The sequence below is a fragment of the Ictidomys tridecemlineatus genome, chromosome 13, assembly GCF_052094955.1.
Source record: "Ictidomys tridecemlineatus isolate mIctTri1 chromosome 13, mIctTri1.hap1, whole genome shotgun sequence".
Taxonomy (NCBI): domain Eukaryota; kingdom Metazoa; phylum Chordata; class Mammalia; order Rodentia; family Sciuridae; genus Ictidomys; species Ictidomys tridecemlineatus.
The window spans coordinates 51,201,382-51,226,794 of NC_135489.1; the positions used below are offsets into that span (position 1 = coordinate 51,201,382).

General features: G+C 37.9%; 1 protein-coding gene across 1 annotated transcript in view; it reads right to left on the reverse strand.

Moving 5' to 3' along the window:
• Myom1 (myomesin 1) overlaps nucleotides 1-24,050 on the reverse strand; it is a 128,999-nt gene extending 104,949 nt beyond the window's left edge. Inside the window, exons 1-2 of the mRNA XM_005337118.5 lie at nucleotides 23,829-24,050; nucleotides 19,032-19,369 (exon numbers count right to left, since the gene is read on the reverse strand). Of these exons, the coding sequence (XP_005337175.2) occupies nucleotides 19,032-19,342 (311 nt within the window). The 5' untranslated portion in view covers nucleotides 19,343-19,369; nucleotides 23,829-24,050. The remainder of the gene's footprint in view (nucleotides 1-19,031; nucleotides 19,370-23,828) is intronic.
• Between the last annotated feature and the right edge of the window lie 1,363 nt (nucleotides 24,051-25,413).

A 25,413-nucleotide genomic window follows, 5' to 3' on the forward strand; every position in this document is an offset into this window, starting at 1 on the left:
TATATTTGTTTGTTTATTTCTAAGTTCAATGAATATGTATTGTATAAATTCACTTGATTCAATTGTTAGGAGATTTTAAAGATAGAATTCAGTTAAAAAGAAAAAAAGTGCTACTTTCTACATGTCCACAGCTTGCCTTTGTGGACTCCATTCTTAGGAGATCATAATACCACATCACACTGCCCATGATGACTCTGATGTTGATTTGCTTTTCCTGAATCATAAGCTGAGATTCTGAGATCACCACAGCCCAGACAAAATAAAACAACAAAAACAACCAAAAATAAATAAATAAATAAATAAATAAATAAACCCTCATTTGGGCTGGGGCTGGGGCTCAGTGGTAGCATGTGTAAGGCACTGGGTTCAATCCTCAGCACCACATAAAAATAAATCAAGTAATTAAAAAAGAAAGAAACACACACACACACACACACACACACACACACCCTCATTAAACGTAGCATAAATTAAAAATCTGGTCTTTTACAGTTATGTTTATAATCACAACATAATTTGGGGAAATTATCCCTGATCCCCCGTTGAAAAAATAAATTTATTCATGCTTCGACCTGTTTAAGGACTGTGTTACATTCTGAAAATATTCAACCTATCAGCACATTTCAGAAAAATGGTGTCCTGTGAGTATTGTCTTTGCTAACTTTGCTCTCAAACCCACCATCACCCATCCCTACATGGTCATGGTTACACTGATTAATTGGTTATTCTATTTGTCTTTTCCAATGACTGGACTGTGTAAGGAGAAGGATGGTCCCAGTTATCTTTGGGTCCTCAGTACTATGTCCAGTGATTGGCATTGTTCAATGAATGCTTATTGAATGCAACAGAATCAGATTCATCTTCCTGTAATTACACCCTTGCCTGGGGATTCTCGATTCTGGTTTCACATCAGAATCAGCTGATGAATTATTAAAAATTACCAATGCAGAGGCAGGGTTCCCAGTATGATGGAATGAGTAGTTCAATAATTCCTTTTCTCAAAAAGCAATGACAAATCAGGGCACATTTGTCAAAAACTCAATCAGGGCTCTGAAAAATCAATCAAAAGCATAAACTACACTGAAAATTGGTTATTCTTTAAAAAAATGACTGAACTTCACATATGAGCAGTGGGAGTCTGTGCCATTCATGCCTAGACTGCTCCCATCCCCCACCCCAGCTCAGTACATAAGATAGTTCTATCAAGGTGGGGAAAAGGCATGAAAAGATCTGTTTACTGCAGGAGGATGCTGACTTGATATGGTCAAAACATGATAAAACTTCCAGTAGAATTTTAATAGTAGCAATCTAAGTGGCAAATAAGCAAGACAAGACCATCAGCTCAGCTAGCTTGAGATTGCCTGGTTAAGACAGGCAGCAGACTGGATCAGTCAGAAATCTAACAGAAGAATATGGAAAAACTAGACAGTAAAAGGAATCTTCACACCTGAGAAGGGAAAGAGGGAAGGGTCCAAGTTTTCCACAGATGATTGGCTGGATGTAAACCTGTGCACATGTGCAGAGAGGAAAGGCAAGAAAGTTAGGGTCACTTATAAATGACCTGAACTTTGCAAAACATACACACACACACACACACACACACACACACACACACACACACCCCTACTGCCTGAGGGGAGTGGAACAGTGATTCAACAAGTAGAGAACATCAGCCAGTTGCAGTGAGCACGCCTATAATCCCAGCAGCTTGGGAGGCTGAGGCAAGAGGATTGTGAGTTCAAAGTCAGCCTCAGCAAAAGTGAGGTGCTAAGCAACTCAGTGAGACCCTGTCTCTAAATAAAATACAAAATAGAGCTAGGGGTGTGGCTCAGTGGTCGAATGCTCCCAAGTTTAATCCCTGATACAAAAAAAAAAAAGTAGAAAGCATCATCAAAGAGAAATTAGAGAGGGATGTTGGGAGGGGAGGGGAGGGGAGGGGGGATAGTAGGGGATAGGAAAGGTAGCAGAATACAACAGTCACTAATATGCCATTATGTAAAAATGTGAGTATGTAACAGATGTGATTCTGCAATCTGTATTTGGGGTAAAAATGGGAGTTCAAAACCCAATTGAGTCAAATGTATGAAAGATGATATATCATGAGCTCTGTAATGTTTTGAACAATCAATTAAAAAAAAGAAATTAGAAAATACAAACCAATGGACTTTGTGGAACAAAAAAGCACACAGTGACTTGGAAATTTATTAGAGGGACTCAACAGTAGATTTTAGATGAAGGAAAATAGAATCAATTAACTTGAAGATAGAAATTTTTCAATCTAGAAAATAAAGAAAAATTAAAATCCTCAAAGAGTAGTTGGACAAAGTCAAATGCACCAGTATATGAGTCATGGCTGTGAGAGGAGAGAAAGAAAGGGCAGGAAAGTCGATTTGAAGAAATAATACCTAAAACTTCCCAATTTAATGAAAGATGTTAATTTATAATTCTAAGATGCTTAAAACCCAAGAAGCATATGCACAAACTGATACACTTACAGAGACAGAGAAGGACACTTCCTAATGATAAAAGGGTCAATTCTTCAGAAAAACATAAAAATAAAAATGCATATGCACCTGACAGAGCCCTCAAATACAAAAGTAAAAATGGTAGAATTGAAAGAAGAAAAGAAAGCTGAAAAATAATAGTTGGAGACTTAAATATTCCACTCCCAGTAATTGATAGAAGAACTAGACAAAAAAATCAGCAAGGACCTAGAGGATTTAAATAACATTATCAATCAACTTGACCTAACTGAACTTTCTAGATAACTTCACCCAATGACAAAAGAGTGACTGTTCTTTCAACATTCTCAGAGAGAATGGATACCCTATTTCACAAAACAATCTTAATCAGTTTAAAAAGAATGAAATAATAGATAATAATAAATAATATTCAGACAACAGAAGAATTAAGCAAGAATGTACAACAGAAATTTAGAAAATCCACAGACATCAGAAAAATAATGACACATTTCTAAGTAATCCATTGGTCAAAAAATTTCAAAAGAAATTAGAAAATATTTTAACTACATGAGAACCAAAATACAATATTAAAATGAACGGATTACAGCTACAGCAGTACATACAGTGAAGTTTACAGCTTTAAGTATCAATATTAGAAAATAAGGAAAGATCTCAAAATGAATAATGAGCTTCCACTGTAAGAAACTAGAAAAAAGATTTAACACAAAATAAGCAAAAGAGAGATAGAGTAAATATCAGAGAGGAAATCAATGAAAGAGAAAACAGAACAAAAATGAACAAAATCAATTAAAAGATCAAGAAAACTGACCAAGCTTTGGTGACAACAAAAAGAAAAATAAATAATAATAATATTAATAAGAGTAATAAGACAAATTACTAAAATCAAGAATGAAAGGAGAGGGCGGGGGTTGTAGCTCAGTGGTAGAGTGCTTGCCTCACATGCGTGGGGTACTGGGTTCCATCCTCAGCACCACATACATAAATAAAATAAAGATATTGTGTCCATCTACAACTAAAAAAAACTTTAAAAAAAAAGAATGAAAGGAGAGATATAATTTTCAACCCCACCAAAATTAAAAGGCATAGACAGGAAATAATGTAGTTGCCTTTGTGCCAACAAATTAGGCAATTTAGATAAAATGAAAAATTCCTTTAAAGACTTAACTTACTAAAACCAATTCTACAAGAGATTTAAATATGAAAACAGACCAATAACAAGAAAAAAGATTAAATTCGTAATGTAAAATATTTCCACAATGAAAAGTCCAGGTCCAAATGGCTTCACTGATATATTTTATCAAATATTTGAAGAAGAAACAATTCCAATCATTTTCAATTTCTTTTTTTTAAACACAGAAAGGAATACGAACCAATTCATTCTATAAAGTCAGTAATTACCTGGTACCAAAGCAAACAAAGACACTGTAATAAAACTATGGACTATGAAGATAGATACCAAAATCCTTCACAAAATATTAATAAACCGAGTCCAGCAACATATAAAACCAAATGAAGATTATCCCAAGAAGGAAAGATTGATTTATATTTGAAAATCAGTTAGTTTAATATATCATATTAATAGAATAAAGAACAAAAAATCACATTCTAATCTCAATAGATGCAGAGAAAAAGCATGTGACAAAATGTAGCATTCAATATGTTAAAAACTCTATAAACAGTCTGGGTGCTGTGAGGGAGGTCTGTAATCCCAGTGGCCTGAGAGGCAGAGGCAGGAGGAGTGCAAGTTCAAAGCCAGCCTCAGCAATTTAGAAAGGCCCTAAGAAACTCAGTGAGATGCTGCCTCCAAATAAAAAAATAAAAAGGGCTGGGGATGTAGCTTAGTGGTTAAGTGCTCCTGGGTTTAATCACTGGTACCCAAAACAAAACAACACAAAGAAACACAAACAACAACAACAACAACAACAACAAACCCTCTACAAAACAAAACAACAAAAAAAATGGAACTAGAAGGAAACTTCTTCAACCTAATAAAGGCCATCCGTGAAAAATCTATTACTAAAATCATACTTTATGGCAAAAGGCAAAATTCTTTCCTTCTAAGATTGGAAAAAGCAGTAAATCTGCTCTTTTCACTTCTCACCAACCTTCTACTGGAGGTTCTAGTTAGGCTGAGCAGTTAAGGTTAGAAAGGAAGAAGTCCACATCTGGTTACAGATGATGAAATACTGTAATGTAGAAAATCCTAAGGAATCTACACACAAAACATGCCAACAAAGTGAGGGGAAAGGGAAAAATAATACAAGGGGGAGAAATGAATTACAGTAGAGGGGGTAGAGAGAGGAGAGGGGAGGGGAGGGGAGGGGAGGGGGATAGTAGAGGATAGGAAAGGCAGCAGAATACAACAGACACGAGGATGGCAATATGTAAATCAATGGAAGTGTAACTGATGTGATTCTGCAATCTGTATATGAGGTAAAGATGGGAGTTCATAACCCACTTGAATCAAAGTGTGAAATATGATATATCAAGAATATGTAATGTTTTGAACAACCAACAATTAAAAAAATTTAAAAAAAAAACAAATCCAGCAAGGTTGTAGGATACAATATCAAAATACAAAAGTCAACTATGTTTCTATATATTAGCAATAAGCAATCAAAAAATACAATTAAGGCAACTCGATTCACAATAGCATCAAAAAGAATAAAATATTTTGAAAGAACTTAGAGTATAACACTTTTATACAGAAAATTATAAAACATTACAGTAAGTGAAAGATGTATAAGAAATATACAAGATATGAAGAAATATGTCTATATAATATAAATATATGCTTCACATATAACATAAATATATAATATAAAAACATTCAATAAAATTCCCCAGCGTGGTGGTACATGCATGTAATCCCAGTGGCTCGGGAGGCTGAGGAAGGAGGATCGCGAGTTCAAAGCCAGCCTCAGCAAAACCAAGGAGGCAAGCAACTCAGTGAGACCCTGTCTCTAAATAAAATACAATACAATAGGGCTGAGGATGGGGCTCAGTGTTTGAGTGCTCCTGAGTTCAATCCCCAGTACCCCCGCACCAAAACAATGCAATATATTGTGTGTGTGTGTGTGTGTGTGTGTGTGTGTGTGTATATATATACACACACACAAAAATTATTGACAGTATAAAATTATAGACAGTATAACATAAATATATTATGTAAAGAATATTCTTCATATACTATAAAGAATATGAAGAAACTACATAGCAAAATTTTTTAAAATATGAACAAAATTTTTTTTAAAAAGAAGATCTAAGTTTGAGGGCTTATATTCACCAATATAATAACAAAACAATGATGATTAAAATAGTTGGGCACTGGCATAAGAACAAGCATAGATTAGTGGAAGGAAATTGAGAGTCTAAAATTATATTATTGCATTTTAGGGTCAATTGATCTTTTACAAAGGTGTCAAAAAACTTAATGGGGGGAAAGATAGTCTTTTCAACAACGGTGCTTGACAATTGTATACCCATAGGTGAAAGAATAAGTTTAGAACTTTACTCAAGATCATACAAAAAGTTAATTCAAAATGGATTCTAGTTCAAAATATAAAAGAGGATTAAAAAAAAAAAAAACAACTCTTAGAAGATAAAGAGCCCTCTCAGGTGCTGACTTAGCCAAAGAGTTCCTAGATACGACACAAAGAGCACAATTCAAAAAGGAAAAACTGATGAACTAAACTTCAGATTTTAAAATTCTGGTCCTCAAAAGACACCGTGAAGAGAATTGAGAAGACACAGAATGAGAGAAATTTTTATTTGCAAACATATATGAGAAATAACTTCTATCCAAAATATTTAAGTACCTATAACAATTCAACAATAAGAACAACCCAAGGGCCCAGGTTTGTGGCTCAGTGCTAGAGCCCTTGCCTAGCATGCGTGAAGCACTGGGTTCGATCTCTGGCACCACATTAAAAAAAAATAAAGGCAAATAAAATAAAGGTACTGTGTCTATCTACAATTATAAATAAAAAAATAAAATAAAATAAGAACAATCCAATTTAAAAATAGGCAAAAGATTTTGACTAGGCAATTCACCAGGGAAGATATATAAATAGACAAGAAACACATAAAATAATGGTCAACATCATCAGTTATTAAGTTAATACAAATCAAAACTACCATGAGACCCCATTACTCACCCACTAGAATGGTTATAATAAGTAAGAGAAAATGATAAATATTGGCAAGGATGTGAATAAACTGGAATCTTTGCACATATACTGTGAGAATATAAAGCAGTTGGATAGTGTCTTATAAAGTTAAATATAAACTTTGCATATAATCTGCTGATGTTTTGAAAATGCAAGAGAAAGATCACTTCAAAAACTAATGAACAATCACCTTTCAGACTGTAATAAATAAATATATATACATATTTATTACTCAAAATCATACACAAAGTTGATTCAAAATGGATTCTAGTTCAAAATATAAAAGAGGATAAAAAACCTTTTAGGAGATAAAAGCTATAGATAGATAGATGATAGATAGATAGATAAGATAGATAGATATCTCCACTAAAATCTTTTCAAAATGCCAGACTTTACCATGGGAGCAGGAAGTGAGACTGCTCTGCCTTCCTAAATGGATTAATGTCATTATTAGAGAACTGGGTGAGTTAGGGCAATAGTGGACTTGTTATAAAAGTTAGTTTAGCCCCTCTTGTTCTCTTGTCTACTTGCATACTCTCTTGCCATGTGACACCTTCCACCAGATGACAATGTAGCAAGAAGGCCTCACCAGATGTAGTCCCCTTGATCCTGGACTGCCCAGCCTCCAGAACTGTGAGCCAAATAAACTTCTATTATTTATAAATTATCTAGTCTGTGGTATTCTGTCATAGCATCAGAAAATGATTCCAATGAAAAGAAATTATAAACTTGTTTTTAAAGAGCTTCATAGTATAGTAGGGGAATAAATGGATTAAGTCAATCAAGGAAGACATGATGGAGAATACAAAGAGAGAAGGCAGCTTAGAAGACCAACGCAAACAAAATTTGATTTCACCGGTTTAATATTTGACAAAATACAGCCTCCATTCATGTTCAAAACACTAGAAAAACTAGGGAAGGTAGGAACATACCTCAATATTGTAAAAACTTATATGTTAAACCCAAGGCCAACATCACTCTAAATGGAGGAAAATTGAAAGCATTCCCTCTAAAAACTGGAACAAGACAAGGATGCCCTCTTTCACCACTTCTATTCAACCTAGTCCTTGAAACCTTAGCCAGAGCAATTAGGCAAAAGAAAGAAATTAAAGGGATACAAAGAGGAAAAGAAGAACTTGAACTATCCCTATTTGCCCATGACAAATTCTACATCTAGAAGACTCAAAGAACCCCAACAGAAAACTTCTAGAACTCATAAATGAATTCAGCAAAGTAGCAAGATAAAAATCAACACCCATAAATCAACTGCATCCATGTACATACATGATGAATGAACTGAAAGAGAAATTAGGAAAACTATCCCATTCACAATAATCTCAAAAAATAAAATACTTGGGAAACAATCTAACAAAAGAAGTGAAAGATCTCTACCACGAAAACTACAGAACACTAAAGAAAGAAATTGAAGAAAACCTTAGGAGTTGGAAAGATCTCCCATGTTCTTGGATAGGCAGAATTAATATTGTCAAGATGGCAATATTACCAAAAGTGTTATACAGATTTAATGCAATTCCTATTAAAATATCGATGACATTCTTCATAATAATAGAAAAAGTAGTCATGAAATTCACTTGGAAAAACAAGAGGCCCAGATTAGCCAAAGCAATCCTTAGCAAGGAAAGTGAAGCAGGAGGCATCACAATACCAGAACTTAAATTATACTACAGAACTACAGTAACAAAAATGGCATGATATTGGCACCAAAACAGATATGTAGATCAATGGTACAGAATAGAAGACACAGAGGCAAACCCACATAAATACAGTTATCGGATACTAGACAAAGGCACCATAAACATACATTGGAGAAAAGAGTCTCTTCAACAAATGGTGCTGGGAAAACTGGAAATTCATATGTAGCCAAATGAAATGAAACCCCTAACTCCCATCATGCACAAAACTCAACTCAAAGTAGATAAAGGACCTAGTCATTAGACCAGAGGCATTGCACCTACTAAAAGAAAATGTAGGCCCAACATTCCATCATGTCGGCTTAGGAACTGACTTCCTCAACAAGACTCCTAAAGTGCAAGGAGTGAAATCAAGTATTAATAAATGGGATAGTATCAAACTAAAAAGCTTCTTCACAGCAAAAGAAACAATCAAGAACGTAAAGAAGAGAGAGCCTACAGAATGGGAGAAAATTTTTGCCACCTGCACCTTAGATAGAATGTTAATCTCCAGGATACATAAGGAACTCAAAAAGCTTAACACCAAAGAACAAATAACCCAATCAATAAATGGGCAAAGAGGAACTGAATAGCATGTCATAGAAGAAGAAACACAAATGGCCAACAAATATAGAAAAAAAAAATGTTCAACATCTCTAGCAATTAGATAAATGCAAATTAAAACTACACTGAGATTCCATCTCACTCCAGTCAGAATGGCCGTTATCAAGAATACAAGCAACAATAAATGTTGGTGAGGATGTGGAGGGGGAAAAGGTACACTCATACATTGCTGGTGGGATTGCAAATTGGTGCAACCACTCTGGAAAGCAGTACAGAGATTCCTCAGAAAACTTAGAATGGAGCCACCATTTGACCCAGTTATCCCACTCCTTGGTCTATTCCCAAAGGACTGAAAATCAGCATACTACAGTGACACAGCCACATCAATGTTTATTATAGCAGCTCAATTCACAATAGCTAAGCTATGGAACCAACCTAGATGCCCTTCAACAGATGAATGGATAAAGAAATTGTGGCATATATATACAATGGAATATTACTCAGCCATAAAGAAGAATAAATTCACTGGCTTGAGAGGGAATTTCTGTCTAGGGTTATCATGGAACCCTGTGGAGAAGCTGGACATTGAAAATGAGTAGGACATCATTCTTGACACATATTTACAGCCTAATACTGTTGCATATATACAAAATGTTCAGCCGTATACCAGAAGACAGAAGGCAGTGGTTTTAATGAACGATGGGCCAGCTTCTTCTTGGCTCTTGGTTCTAGTCAGGCACCCTCCGTTAGGGTGGCTGGTGTCTGAAGTTCCACCTCTTTCATCCTCAGGACCCCATGGGGAATCCCTTGGAGTTTTCAGTCTCTTCTCCTTTCTACTTTTCTATTGGCTACATTTCCCCCTCTTGCAAAACTTTCAAGACAATAGTTTCTTTGGACTGTGTGAAAAGGTTGTTTGGCATCCACTTCTGATCTAGAGCAGCTCCATTTTGTGCTCCTTCTTTGATACGTGCATCAGTTGATGTCAACGCTTTGTACTGACCTTTCAATCCTCTCTTTCCCAATCTTGACACTTAGGAGAGTTTCGGGAGTACATCAGAGTTAGAGGGAGGCTGGAAAGAATCGTTTTTTTTTTTTTTTCTTTGAGTCAGTAATTTTTCTTATTTGTTCTAATTAGTCCTATTTTCCCCTATTACATTTTGCAGAAAAGGTTCCTTATAAGAGACAAACATTAATTTGATCAACATCAACCTTGGAACTCACTGGTACCTGGTGTCGTAATAACCTTCCCTTGGCTTTAAATGTATTTATTCATTTTTTTATTTATTTGCATGATTTGCCTTACCCTTCTTCCCCCACCCCTTCCCTGTTCCTCTCTATTTCATGCTCTTGGCAATAGAAACATCTCACTTTTAATTTTTTAAAATATTTTTTCAGTTGTTAATGCACCTTTATTTTACTTACTTCTGTGTGGTGCTGAGAATCTAACCCCCCGGTGCCTCACACATACAAGGCAGGTGCTCCACCACTAAGTGACAACCCCAGCCCTCACTTTTATTATCATTTTTTAACTATTTTAATAGAACTATAACTACATTTCTTCCTTCTATTTATTTATTTTGTTTCCCCATGAACGAAATTTCCACTAACAGTTAACATTTCACTCTCCTTCTCAGTAAATTAATATAGTTGATGTCTAGCCAGGATCTAAAAGCAAAAACCACGGGGCCTAACTCATGACCCAGCATGAAGGTACAACTGTCACGTGTTCTAGAAAGGACAGATGGATGAGATACTGATAGATTTAAATATTTTATGGTTCTTATTTATATTTGTACGTGCATGTACATATACAGACACATACTGTTTGTATGCATTTGTGAAGTTAATTTAAGAAGTTGATATGAGTAGACTATGACCCACTTTTAAGCAGGAATGGAAGAGTTTACTCTATTTTTCCTAGACGTTATGTTATGCAAGACACTTGACAATAGTGTTTTTTTATATATAATTTTTTAAAAAAATATTTATTTTTAGAAGTAGTTGGAAACAATACCCTTATTGTGTTTATTTATTTCTATGTGGGGCTGAGGATCGAACCCAGGGCCTTGCACGTGCTAGACGAGCACCCTACCACTGAGCCACAACGCCAGCCCACCTGACATTAGTTTTAAGAGATGCTTTATGGAGTCCAAGGCTGTCTCTTTGTGGACTGGATCGTCCTGGGTTGGTCACTTTGGTTGACTGGATGTTGTGTGAATGTCACTTGACACATTTGAGGTGTTCCTGACTTCTCACTTCATGAAGAGAGACTTCTGTGGAAAAGGTCAAGCTTGTTGCGGAAGCTCTCTTGGGTTTCCAAGGCCCAGAGATCTCTGTGGGGAGGTTCGGTTACACCCCACTGTCGGGTCAGCAAGAAGGTGCAGCGTTTATGGAGGTAAAGGCCCTGAAGGGACAGAGCTAACATTTCACCTCCCAGCACAGGGAGGTAACCCCTTTGTCCTTCCTCTGCCTTTGGCTGACTCATTCTATTCCCACTCTCTGAAAAAATTGGCCTTTCTTTCTTCTCCAGCACAATTTACCTGCCTAGGGCAGATGAATGGCATCCGGAAAGTATCTTGTATCATCTAAACCTAATTTAACTTGCAAAAGAAGCTCCCACGTTATATTTTCAACGTAAGCACACAGGAAGCACAGAATGAATCCCTTCTTGTTGGGCCTCAGTCTCCATATCTGGGGAAAGGAGGGACTTGAAAATTAAATGAATTTTGGTCCCATCTTGCTTTGGCATTCCATAGTTCGACAGATCTATAAATTGCTAATTATATGAAACTGGTATTCCCAGGAGTGAGACTCCTAGTTCATTCCACAAACAAGCCATGGTTTATAGCAGTGAGAGCCAAAGGAGGAGACTGATACTTGTTGAGGACGACTCTTTGTGGATTTAAGATTGATTTTTGAGATCCAGAACATAACTCAATTACCTTTAAAAGAACTGTGGCTTCTCTGCTTTTTGTTAGATTTTTCTCTGACCTTCTAAACCATATAGAATGTAATATCATTTTATGGTACTTAAGTACTGGAACAAACACCCCAGAATGTTTTATTGATTTTTTTTTGTTACCTGAAAATATGGTTTTCCCAATATGTAATTATTAAAATTTTATTTAGAGACAAGGTTATCAGAACATTTCTAGAGGAAAAAAAGGCAAGAGTCCCGACTTAGTTCATTCTCTGTCGCTATAACAAAACACGACAGATTGGGAAATTTATAAAGAAAAAAAGTTTATTTAGCTCACAGTTCTGAAGACTGGAAGTTCACGATCTAACAAGTGTCTTGCGTTGTGTCATGACATGGTGGAAAGTAGAAAGGCAAATGGATGAATGTAGAAGTGATAAAACAGGAGGGGAACCCCTTGTTTTATCACAACTTGCTCTCAACTAACATAATTGAGGCCTGCAATCCCTTCATGAGGGCAGACCCTTGTGTCCCAAGCATCTCTTAAAGATCCCACCATCTGTCAACACTATTACACTGTCAATCAAATTTCAACATGAGTTTGGGAGGGGACAAATCACATCTAAACCACAGCAAATACAAACCTTAGTACAGCAATAGCTCTCCAAGCACCTTTCATTTCCCATAACAATCTATTGATTCAATACTTATTTTTTTTATAATTCAGATGCAGCCACTTCAACCTACAGGTGGACTTGAGTATCCATATAACTACGGCTATTTCAAGGTGGTTTTCTTACTAATTACCAGGAATATTCCAACAATGGAGTAAGGTATTGCTCCATCATGATGTAGAGTCTTTAAGAATGGACAATGAGTAACAGTTTTACTGTCCTCATACCATCTAGAGAGAGGCTCAGAAAATTCACTGTATATAGAAAAAAATTCACTGTATATGCTTACCACGTTCTCTCTCACTGAACATCTAGCTCTGCCTTGACAGTGTATTTTCCATACATGGGCCATGCCATAGGGATCCTATTATAATTTGACCATTGAATGGGTCACGTTACTTCCTGGCTCGAAGCTCTGTCACGGCTCTCCCCTTGAACTCAGAATAAAAACTCCCAGTTAGGCATGGTAGCACATACCTATAATCCTAGTGACTTGGGAGGCTGAGGCAGGAGGTTCACAGGTTTAAGGAGGCTAGCCTCAGCAACAGTGAGACCCTGATCTCCAAAAGAAAAAAAGAAAAGAACAGGGAAGTTCTGGGGATGTAGCTCAGTGGTAAAGTGTCCCTGGGTTCAATCCCCAGTACCCAGCCCCCCCCCCAAAAAAAAATCATTAGAGTAGCCCACAAGGCCCTCCATAATTGGTCTTACCTTATCTGTCACCTTTCTGATATCATCTCCACCTACTTTGTCCATCACTCACTCCCCATTCCCTTACACTCACCTCAATGCCGGTCCTTACTATAAGGCCTTGCAGTGGCTGTCCCTGATGGTTGGGGTGCCTTTCCAAATCCTAGCTACTTCACAGTTTTTCTCAGACCTACCTTCTCTATAAGACCCAATTCTCCGATTTGAAATGCCAATTGTACTCCCATTCCACACACCTGCTTGTCCTACTCTGTTTCTATGGCTTCCATGACATTTCTTACCCACTAACATCGTATATAATTTGCTTCAATGCAATATAAAGTATTTCACAATTTATCTTAGTCACTTAGAGCAGAGCTTAGCACCCAGGAGACACTTAGCAAATATTGATCGAATGAATAAATGAATAATGTCTCAACCTTACTGAGCATCCCCAGTGAACCAGCCACTACACTAACATCTCATATGATTATCTCTTTTAAACTTCACAAGGCAAGGGACAAGCATTTTCCTCATTTTATAGATAAAGAAATTCAGAGGTTAGATGGCTTATCTAAAGTTTATGCCTCAATGCAAGTAAGCATAGTTCTGTCTGATTCCAAAGACCATCCACATCCCATTATGTTATAATGTCCGAAAATGGAGATGTAGAAAATCAACACTAACCTAATGTTAATACCCAAGGTCAGGTCACAAAAATGTCCACAAGGCAGATTTCTTTGGTAACCTTTTGAAACCATATTGAAGGAGGATGTGGAACAAATTTTCAGGTCCCCGTCGGACCCTGATGTGTTTAGTGGTATTTTTTGCGTGAATCAGAATGAGTTTGAATATCAGCATAGTCTTTGCAAACTCTAATAGTTTCAAAAGAGGTCGTTACCTGGGCAGCACCCAATGGGGACTGGTGAGTGGAACATGAGTGTTAGTGAAGGGCCTGATTTAAAGTTAGGGAGCCCTGGGAAAGCCACTCAAGCCTTAGCATTCTCATCCCCAAAATGGTGTTTCTTAAGAATTCCTTGCACATCTGTTCACTGACACTAAATGAGTTAGAATCGATAGTCATAGGCTTGGCATTTATAAACACCCCTAGGATTTTCTTCTTTGGCATTTGTGTCTTTCCATCCATTGTTCCCTGCTCTAAATCTTGGTTACATCAGTGCTCAATGGCTTTTCCCCAAGAAGGCTGTATAAAAAGAAGCATGTTCCGAAACTATGTATCAATGCTTCCAGAAAAATCTGGCACCTGGATGCAAATCTGGTGCACTTTGAGCAAAGGTGGGAGGATCCCTTGAACTAGGAGTTTAAGACCAGCCTGAGCAACATATGGAGACTCTGTCTCAAAAGAAAGAAAGAGAAAAAAAAAAAAGTCTGGTGGCAGAGTGTGGTCAGAGGCAGCTGCTGACTATAACTGGTGTCAGGTACCTGTGGAAAGGGCAGGCCCTTGGGTGGAATGAGGTTTGGATCAGAAGTCTGTTCCATTTTACAGTAACGAAGAGAAGTCATTTAATCTCCAATTTTCTCATTTGCTAAATGAGGATGATAATTTCTACTTCTCTGAATTGCCTTAAAGACTTGTTGAAAAGAATGAAAATGCCAAATTGCCTCATGTCGGCTGAATTTTATTTTATTTTATTTTTAAATATTTATTTGTTTGTTTTAGGTGGACACAGTATCTTTATTTTATTTTATTTTTTATTTTTATTTTTTAAGAGAGAGCGAGAGAGAGGGGGGGGGACAGAGAGAGAGAGAGAATTTTTAATATTTATTTATTATTTCTTAGTTCTCGGCGGACACAACATCTTTGTTGGTATGTGGTGCTGAGGATCGAACCCGGGCCGCACGCATGCCAGGCGAGCACGCTACCGCTTGAGCCACATCCCCAGCCCTCAGCTGAATTTTAATCTGTTGAGAAGGAGAAACTTAGATGTCTACCCTTACCACAGAGGGCTGAGGGGTGACTCCCAATCTTCCCAGCCTCCAAGAACTCTGTGGGGTTGTTCTCTGCTTTTAAAAGTTCATTCCTACTTATTAAGTACAACAGCATGTTCCTTTAATGACTTCCCACTTAATGTCTGATCCAGCTTACTCAGAAGAATGGAAGGCACCTTGCTTCTACGAGGCCACATTCTCTGAACAGCAGTCTGTTCCCTCCTGGGTCCTTATACTACTGAATTAGGAAAGAGGTCTTAAGGCGACACACTGGGCTGTCTGGATTTATATGCAGACTTCTTAAAGCACTGCCTCTGAGCTTTGTCGGGTCATGGAAATCTCTTAAGAAGGCAATGAAAGGGACAGTCCCTCTCTCCAGGAAAATTCTCATCTACACCTAATTTTGCACATAATTTCAGACCATCCAACACTCTACTGAAATCCACTCATGGACAGAGGTTAAGTAGTATCCTTGCCTAACAGTGAAAAGTGGTCATGAATAACATTGCTCCTTCAACCTCTGATAATATTTGTTGATTATTAGTATAAAACAATAATCTTGCCATTCTTAGAGATTTTGTGCTCTATTTACCATAGGTGTTTTTGTTGTTGTTGTTGTTGTTTGTTTGTTTGTTTTTCCTGTGATCAAGAGAAAAGATATTTAGAGTGGGGTTTCCAGAATTTATTTTATAACCCGTGGCTCCAAATACAGTTAATAACCAATCTGTTGTACAATCACATTGACACCAAGCAAGCCATTGTTCCTAAGACTCACTAAGGTCAGCCAAGCCCTGAGCTCTTATAAATCTCCATAGTTTCCACTTTAACACTGGGCATCTAACTACAGAGCAGAGAATAAAAATAGACCAAGACCAAGCTGAGTGCTTATATCCACTCCACTCCACAGAAGTGCATTTCCATCTCTGGGGGCCTTAATCGACAGCACTGTTCAAAATCTAAAGGGATATTTCACTTAGCAAGGAAAAAAAAATCATTTCATTTTGAACAAACTTAAATACTGCCTAAAGGAATTATGAAGACTTAAAGTGTTCAAAGAACATTATCTGCACCTGTTAGTTTTGTGCCTAAAAAAAGAAAGACAAAAATACCTCCAGGATTAGGTTGGCCTTTTAGGTTGCATGATACAAAGGAAAAAAGACATCATTGGTATATTCTTCTCTTACTTGCTTCTAGCTCAACATGTTTCTACCAAGAAACCAGTTGTTCAAACATAGCAAGCCATTAATGAATACCCACCTACCTATGTAAATATACACACAGTAGGAAGGAGCAAGATAGAACGTTGAATACAAGAAATGATTATAGTTTAATTTCCTATAGAAAGTTTATTGTCTAAGACTATTTATATCTAAAATGGCTAAGTCTTTCTAAGACTCTATAGAGCAAATGATTTCTGAGTATACTCAATCCTTTATGTAATACAAATAGAATCTTTTGTGTAATACATCAGATTATGAACAAATATGAATATTACACACGTGGTTAAATATAGGACATATCAAATTAAAATAATTTAAAAATAAAATATAAATGTAAAGCTGAAGAAGTAAGTATCACTTAAAAATAGAAGTTCATGCTGGTCGTGGTGGCTCACACCTGTAATCCCAGCAATTTGGGAGACTGAGGCAGGAGGATTGCAAGTTCAAGAACAGTCTCAATAACTTTATGAGGGCCTCAGCAACATAGCAAGACCCTGTCTCAAAATAAAAAAATACAAATGGTTGGTGCACACACACACACACACACACACACACACACACACACACACACCACACATAAAAAAAGAAAGAAAGAAAAGAAGACAAAAAGAAAATATAAAAATACAAGCTTACAAAATTCTACAGATTCTTCCACATTGGCAAAATGAAATAACTACACAAAAAGTTACATGCTAACAACTGCATGATAACAAAAACACCCATCTTCTATAGACCTAGCACAGACAGTCCAAGAAAATGGATATTGAGGATGTAAATCCTCCTCCATTACAAGACAGCTGCTTTCCTAATTGAGGTTCTTGAACATTGGTATCTATGGAACATTTTTCAGGAGAACAAAATGATACTGTCACATACACGTGGTGTTAATTCCTCCCAACCTTTCTTTGGAAGGCAGTTCCTCCAAAGCAAGTGCTAAAAGAAATGAATTCACCTCAGCAACAATATTTCCATATTTCCAGCCAACATGAGATCCTTATGAATACCCCACGGCAGACCATGACCTATGAAAGTGAGACTGCAAAACGATCCTGCTCCATTTTAAATGGCATTTCAGAAGGTTGCCATCATACATTCCAGGTAAACCCCAGAAGGCTCTGGCTCTGTTACTGAACTTAGCAGACGCTCCCAGGAGGCCACCGTCACTGACCGAAGGACAGCTGGAGATCACGTGCTGCTCGAACCCAACAGGAATTTAAGAATTTCTGTTCTTGGAAAAACTTCTTCATGTCTACTCATACAAATCACTCTATTATTTCCTCAAAAACTTTAGATGCCCAGAGATAAGCCCCTTTTCCAGTTGCTTTACCAGATATTTTATGGACTTAAATTTTGGAAGACTTAAAATGGTATCGTATTTATAACAAAAAAATGCCACTATGCCCCATGCTTTGGAGAAGAGGATTAGAGGCAGCAGGTGGCAACTGACCACATAGTCTAGAAATGTCTATGCTTTTGGAGATCAGCAATTCTTTTTGTAGGCTAAAGATAGACTTTCAATTTTTTTTTTTAAAAAAAATCACATGTATCTTGCAAGTGTTTTTTTTTTTTAACATCTCTATAAAGTATTTTATTCTGAATACTGAGAAAATAAAAGTGCTTTGGATTTAGAAAACAACATTCATTGGTCTGGACCAACAGACACAGAGAAGCCAAATGCAAAATTAACAAGAAAGAACATTTCTCCCAGGGCTGCTGCTGCTGCATAGCGTCATAGCAACTAACCTCTTTCTTTGGGTGACTGCAGATGACTGCATTTTTTTCTGCAATCAGACTATTGGTGAGTTTGCTGTTCACATCATTAGGAATGAAACATCTCACTCTTACCTAAAGGATCTCAGTTGCTTGTTGACCCCAGAAAACCAGCCTTTGCTCCCACCCCAGGTAAAGAGCTCCAACCAAGGGTTTTTGGATACAACAGTCCACGTTGACCTTAACTTTATTGTTTCCAAAGAAATGAGATCTTGGGGTTGCTCTGCAGACCAGATCTGCATCTAAACTCCACTTTTCCTAAAATCCTAAAGTAACTCGTTCTAGTTATCTGTAGTCTGCCACATTGTTGGGTCAATAAATCTAATTTTGTGACAATACAGGTTTGGTTCTATTGGTCTTAGGCTGACTGAGATAAGGTCAAGTTTTTTGTTGAATAAAATGCTAAAGAAAACATTTTCTGCTTGAATAATAGCTCAGAATTTTGATTATTGGCTTTCTGCGGCTGAAAAAATAGAATCCATCTCTGCCATCATTTAGCTCTCTGTGACCTGTGAATTTTAACTTCTACCCTGGTGGCCTCTCATCTAAGCAAAAAAACCTTCGGAGAGCCAGGAGACCTGCTGTGAGTGTTGAAATGATATTTTCTGGCTCTGCGGCTGCTAAAGTAACTGGTGGCAAAATGTCCCTGCTTCTAGAAATATCACAGCAGGAATCGCCAGTGAGACTCGCCAAGAGAACTAGGAACCTCTCTGTGAATCCCAAAGAGACAATCATGGGCAATAGGTATAGACACAGGTCTCAGGTGTCTATACCTGTATCTCAGGTGTCTATACCTGTATCTCAGGTGTCTACACTCCCCAAACCTATTCTTTCTCCACACCTGGTTTCAAGGTAGAGCTGCCACATGGAAGGAGCCAGGAAAAGTGATTTGGGAGGACCAAGACCTACCCGTGGGAGTAGCCATAATCGTAGGCTGAGGCTGCCTTGCGACTGACTTGGGAGTCCAGGGAGAACTGCGAGCTTGCAAGATGGGAGGCCTGCGAGGCTTGCTGCTGGTAGGAGGCCGACGCCTGGATGGAGGCCTGCGACTCCTGGCGGTGAGCCGCCGAGGACCGACTGCTGTAGGCGGTGGAGCCGTGGGTGTAGATGGCAGAGCGCTTCTTCTCCTGCTGGTACTGGCTCATGGTGGTGCGAAGGTCCTTGTTGCGGTAGCTGAGATCATAGTGCTGGTGGGACCTCTGATAGAAAGGTAACGACATCCTGGGCCCTTGAGGGGAGCAGGCAGCCTACAAGAGGACAGCGGTTCTTGAGTCCATTATTAAGGAACCCAGGCCAGAGGACAAGTCCTCCAAACCAACGTGTAAGAATGCATGCATTCATCTTTCCAAGGGGTAAATGGAAAAGGGTGTGAGGTTCAGTCTAACGGGTTACTCAGTAAACTCCCTCCCACGTAACCTGTGTGTCCCTTCCTGTCCTGTGACTTCTTTTTTTCTTTATATTTAGGAGGGCTTAGCAGGGTTTCTTGACCCTTACTGTTGTGCTTTTTCCTTTGGGCCCTCTGTCATGAACGTTTCTAAAATTTTTTTTTTTTTGCATTTCATTCTGACCCGGATTTCATTTGGAATCATATGTAATGATGGAGTGCAATGTGATATTCACTCAACAAATAATTAGTGAGCACCCACTGTGGGCCTGGAATTATTCTAGCACAAGAAATACAGAAGTGAACAAAAACAAACCAAAAGCAAAATCTCTGCTGTAATAACCTACTCCAGAATGGTATCTATTCCTTTTTTTTAAAAAAAAATGTTTTTATTAGTGCATTATAGTTATACATAATAGTGGGGTTCATTTTGACACAATCATACATGCACAGAATTTAATTTGCTCTATTTTAGTCCCCGGGTACTTCCTCTTTCCCTCCTCTCCTCCCACCTCATTTCCCTTCTCTACTTGCCCTCCTTCCATCTCTTTATTGTTTTTAATCGGTGTTTTAAAGATACACATAGGTGGACCTCACTGTGGTGTATCTTACATATACGTAGCATAAGGTTAATTTCATCCTGCAGTTCCTCCCTTTTCCGAATCCTTCTCTCTCCTCCTCAATCCCCTTCATCTACTCCACTGATCTCCCTTCTATTTTCATGGCATTCACCCTCCTGCTCTTCCCCCCTTGTTTTGCTCTAGGTTTTCCATGGGAGAAAAAAATAATTGACCCTTGACTTTCTGAGTCTGGTTGATTTCACCTGCATGCTCTTCTCCAGTTTCATCCATTTACTGGCAAATGCCATGATTTTTTTCTTCTTTATGGCTGAGTAAAACACCACTGTAAATAAACACTATGTTTTCTTTATCTGTTCGTCTGTTGGTAGGCACTGGAGCTGGTTCCATAACTTAGCTATTATGAATTGTGTTGCTACAAATATTGATATTCCTGTATCACTATAATGTGCTGATTTTAGTCCTTTTGGGTAAATTTTTTACCCAAATTTCTTTTGGATAAATCTTATAAGAAGATTTAAAATCTTATACCAAGGCATAGAATAACTGGAATAGTTAGACCTGTATATTCTATTGTAAGAGATAGTCATGAAAATTAATGTTTGGGATATATTAGCATGTGCTAAATGCAATAGAGGAAAAATCAAGCAGGAAAGAGGGATAGATGCAATTTTAAATAGCCCCATCAGGGATGGCTTTGCTGGAAGGTGACATCTGAGCATGAGAGTATCTGGGGGAGGAGTGCTCTAGATAAAATACCAGTGCAGAGGCCCTGGGGAAGGGGCACTTATCATGCTCCAGCCAGAGAGGCAGGGGGTGTGGGAGGAGGGAGAGGCAAAGATGGTGTCCTAGAGATGAGGGGCAGGCAGGGGGAAGGGCAGATAGTGTAGGGTACTATAGGCGACAGTAAGGACTTGGTCTTTTATTCTGAGAGACTGAGAAGCCATTGGAAGGCTCTGAGCTGAGAATGACTCTTGGTGTCCCTAAAAGAAAAGGAAATTGGGACGCATTATCTGTACATATAACAGTGGGAGGACCATGTGGAAACAAAGGGAGGGCAATCTACAAGTCAAGGAGGAGCCTCAGAGAAAACCAGCCCTTGCATCTTGGATAGCTAGCCTCCAGCATTGTAAGAAAAGAAGTCTCTGTTAGGTAAGCCATTCAGTCTGTGGTACTTTGCTATGGTGGCCCTAGCACACAACACAAAGGTCACTGCAGTATCCAGGGTAGCAATGACAGCGGTAGTGGTGAAAATGTGACAAGTGGTCAGACGGTGCACAGTTTTGGAAGACAGAACAAATAACATTCGATGGAAGTTCTGAATTAGAGAGTGAAGAGAGATAATGCCAAGGGTTTTGCCTGAGTAACTGGAAGACTGAGGTTGTTATGACAGAGATGGGGAGGATAAGAAAGCCTTGGTTTGAGTTGGAAGAACACAAGGTTGGTTTGAGACATTCTGCATCTGAGATGCTTGCTAGACCTTTAAGAGGAGGCCTAAAATTCGAAGCTGGATATGTGACTCTGGAGTTCAGGGAGTAGACCAGTATAAAAACCTGCCTTAGAGAGTCAACAGCATATTGGTGGTACTCAAAGACCAAACAAACAAAAAAACTAGATGAGAACAAATGTAAATGGAAAAGTACGTGCTAGGACTGAGCCCTGGAGTTATGGCAATGTTACTCACAAGCTCTGTCAAATCGTACGAACACTTCAAAAGGGTATATCAGAGAAATTATTTGCTTTACAAGGAATATGAAGGCTTCTAGACTTCCTACACGAAGAAGTAAGAGAGACATTCCTCAGGATATCAGTTGGCATTGTGAACTAGTTACCATTATACTGAAAATCAAAGATGGAGCTTGCTTAGCATTGGGAGGGGAGACTTCACATTACATTAGCTTTCCTGAATAATCTGTTCACTGTTAGGAGACTTATCAGCTGTGTGGACAACATAACAGTTTTATTGATATCTCCCCTCCTAGTTTTTTAAATGCTTTTATGCATCTTTTCAAATGTTGTTTTAAAATCTTATAAGAAGCTGGGTGCAGTGGCATATACCTGTAATCCCAGCAGCTCTGGAGGCTGAGGCAGGAGGACCGTGAGTTCACAGCCAGCCTCAGCAAAAGCAAGGTGCTAAGCAATTCAGTGAGACCCTGTCTCTAAATAAAATCCAAAATAGGGCTAGGAATGTGGCTCAGTGATTGAGTGTTCCTGAATTCAATACCCAGTCAAAAAAAAAATCTTATAAGAAAATCAGTTTGGGAGTAATCAGTTTTTTCGAAAACTTGTTTTTCTTAAAAACCTGAAGAAGTAAATCCTTCTAAAGTTGCTATATTTTTCCCATATTTAATAATCCTTTTCATTTAAACTATTTTAAAAGTCAGTATGTATTCCCTAGAGAAGAAAATCTAGCAAACTTCACTCCAGAAATATGTATCTTAGGTCTCAAGGAAGATATCAGTCTACATGGCATTTCCTAAGAGGAAAAAAATAGCTACTAACAAGCAACTCTGCTTCAACCCTTAAATAGATTGCTCTTTTCTGTTCTTAAATATACAGAATAAAATTGTCATAGATAATTAATAATTATATATGAATTTTGATAATACAAAAGATTAGAATAAATATAGAATTATGTCAGGCAGTTACAAAGATATTAGATATGTTTCTATAACAATACATACCACACTATCACATGGCAAATACTGTCTGAATGATCTACAAATAAATAATAAAGGTTTTTCCACTTATCATAAGCTAAAGTCACTACCCAGATGATTTTAAATAATTTTCACAAAATAAAATCTTTAAATCTTACCCCAATTCTATTTTCCTCTCTATTTTTTACTTCTCCCAATGTATTTATTTTTAATAATATTTAATATTCCATGCACATGGATCACGCATTACAAGTAAACAGGGCTTAACGTTAAGTCAACAGAACTGGTTGACCTCTGGAACGAAGGTATAACTTCCTCCTCTCCATCAAGTAGACAAGGATTATCCCCACCACTGGACAACTAGAGTTTGTTGGCAGGACAAATGGTTTTGTTGTCTTCTGTTCCTTTAAAACTTAAATTTTATTTTCAGAAACAATTTGGTAACTTAGGAAGAAATACAAACTCCATAGTTGTAATCTTCATGTGATACTTTTAGATAGGCAGGCATTCAAGGTTGAAATCTGATAAAAATTATTCCCAGAAGGTGTTAACTTCAGGATCATTCTGTGGGGAATCGGTGCTGCCTCTGAAATCCGAGTTAATCATTTTCAAGTTAGGAGAACCATGGTGCACACAGACACACACTGATGGCATTGTCAGAGTAAAAAAAAATCACTGGATCATAAACTAGAAACCTCAGCGTTAATTTGCCTCCTTTGGGCCCAGTTTATCATCAGAGAAAGGAAAGCACAGGATTTCCTGCCCCTCTTCCATTCCAGATTTCAACCAAACTGCTGAATTATAACGTGGAAAGAGTAGTCAGAGTTGAATCTGAGACAAACATGATCTTATAGCTCTAGGAATGGCAGCTCAATTTAAAAAGAATACAATGATCTGAGAAAATAACCCTGCCAGCTCAGCTGGCTCCCTGCTGTTCTAGTTCCCAGATTCCTATTTCTCTGCTATTCTGAAATCTCTGTGAGAAAACTGCTGAGCTGAGAGGCGAGCAAGAAGCCACACACTGCAGTGCTGATGAGCACATAAGCGCTCAAGTGCATTTTCTCTGCCTGGCTGTCACACTTACCAGTTTCCAAAGGAGTAATGGTGGGGGAAATGTTCTGATGTGGCCGAGGAGCTGGAGGAGAGAATGAAAACCCCACTCTAGGTTGAATCCAAGAAAAAGTTCAGAGGCAGGGCTAAAGGCAGGGACCCTGGGGGCCAGTTCAAAAATAATGCATGTGGTCAGGCAGCAGAATGTCAGGGCCCCACAGCCAGCCTTTTATGGCCAAGAAGGCAGATAAATATAGCAGCAAATGGGGAGGGTAGTCCCAGACCCAGAGGAGGAGAGGCACAGGCAGGTAGCTGCCTTCCTAATGTGATTATATTAGTGCCGACAGTGGTCCGGTCTGATTAGACAAACATGGGGTTTTTATTTGGCTATAAGAGCTGTGTTCAATATCACTGTAACCCAGCATATTTGAAAGTATAATGGAAAGAGTGGTTTGTGTGGAGAGCTAAAAATAGGTGTAGTAATCCGATTCTCAAAATGGACTTCATGGAATTTTAATGCCAAGATATGATTCTGGGTGTGCTGTTAATAACAGGTGTACAATACACTGAAAAGATACAGAGTGAAAGGGAAAATTGGAGGCTAACTGGAGGCAAAGCAAGAAATGGGTCGTGTGTGGTGGCAGTTTGGGCCTCATGATACAGTCACCGTTTCTCTCATTTCAGGAAAATTTGCAAAGTAAATCAGAGCTCTGGTCTGGTTATTTGTCTCCTGGATCATTAACGAAAGCCTTTGGGGAAGAAACTCAACGTTTTGTCTTTCCTAAACTCAGAGAAAGACCAAAGAAATTCTGTTTTTGAGTCAGTGGAGCTAAAGAGGAGGTGGCTTTGGTAGAGCCTGCACTGTGGACTGTCCTCAGATGCAAGTTCCAGGCCCTTCATGACCCTTCATGGCCATGAACCTCAAGCAACTTCTGCTTCTCCAAGTTTCAATTTCTTTCTCTGAAAAATGGTGGTTATAGCATCCAAGTTGTAGGATTGCTGAAATTAAATGTTCCAACGCAGGAAAAGCATTTATCCCAGTGACTGCCACAGGATGAAGAGCCAGTAAATGTCAACTATTATTATTGATAGTAATAATATACAAGTTCATTGTTTAGATAATATACATTGGTCTGTGTTCTTGCAAGTAATTATATTGACTGAATACAGATCCCTGTCATCTATCAAAATATTAGCCCCAAATATTATTGTGTGCTTTGTATTTACTTTCTTTTTAAAAGTTACTTTTTTAATTTTCTAGCTTAAATTAAATTTATTTTAATTGATAAATAAAAACACAAAAATTGTACATATTAATGGGGTACCATGTGATGTTTCAATACATGTATATAATGTACAGTGTTTAAATTAGGATAAACATACCTGTATCCTGAAACAATTAATGTTTCTTTATGGGAAGAAATGTTCAAACTCCTTTCTTCTAGCTTTTTGAAGTGTACAGTGCATTATCACTATCTGTGGTCACTCTACTGTGCAATAATAGCATACCAGAGCTTCTTACTCCTATCTGAATTGAGTGACATCATGTGGCACTTGTCTTTCTGTGTCTGGTTTATTTCACTTAACATAATGATCTCTAGTTACATCCACGTTGTCAC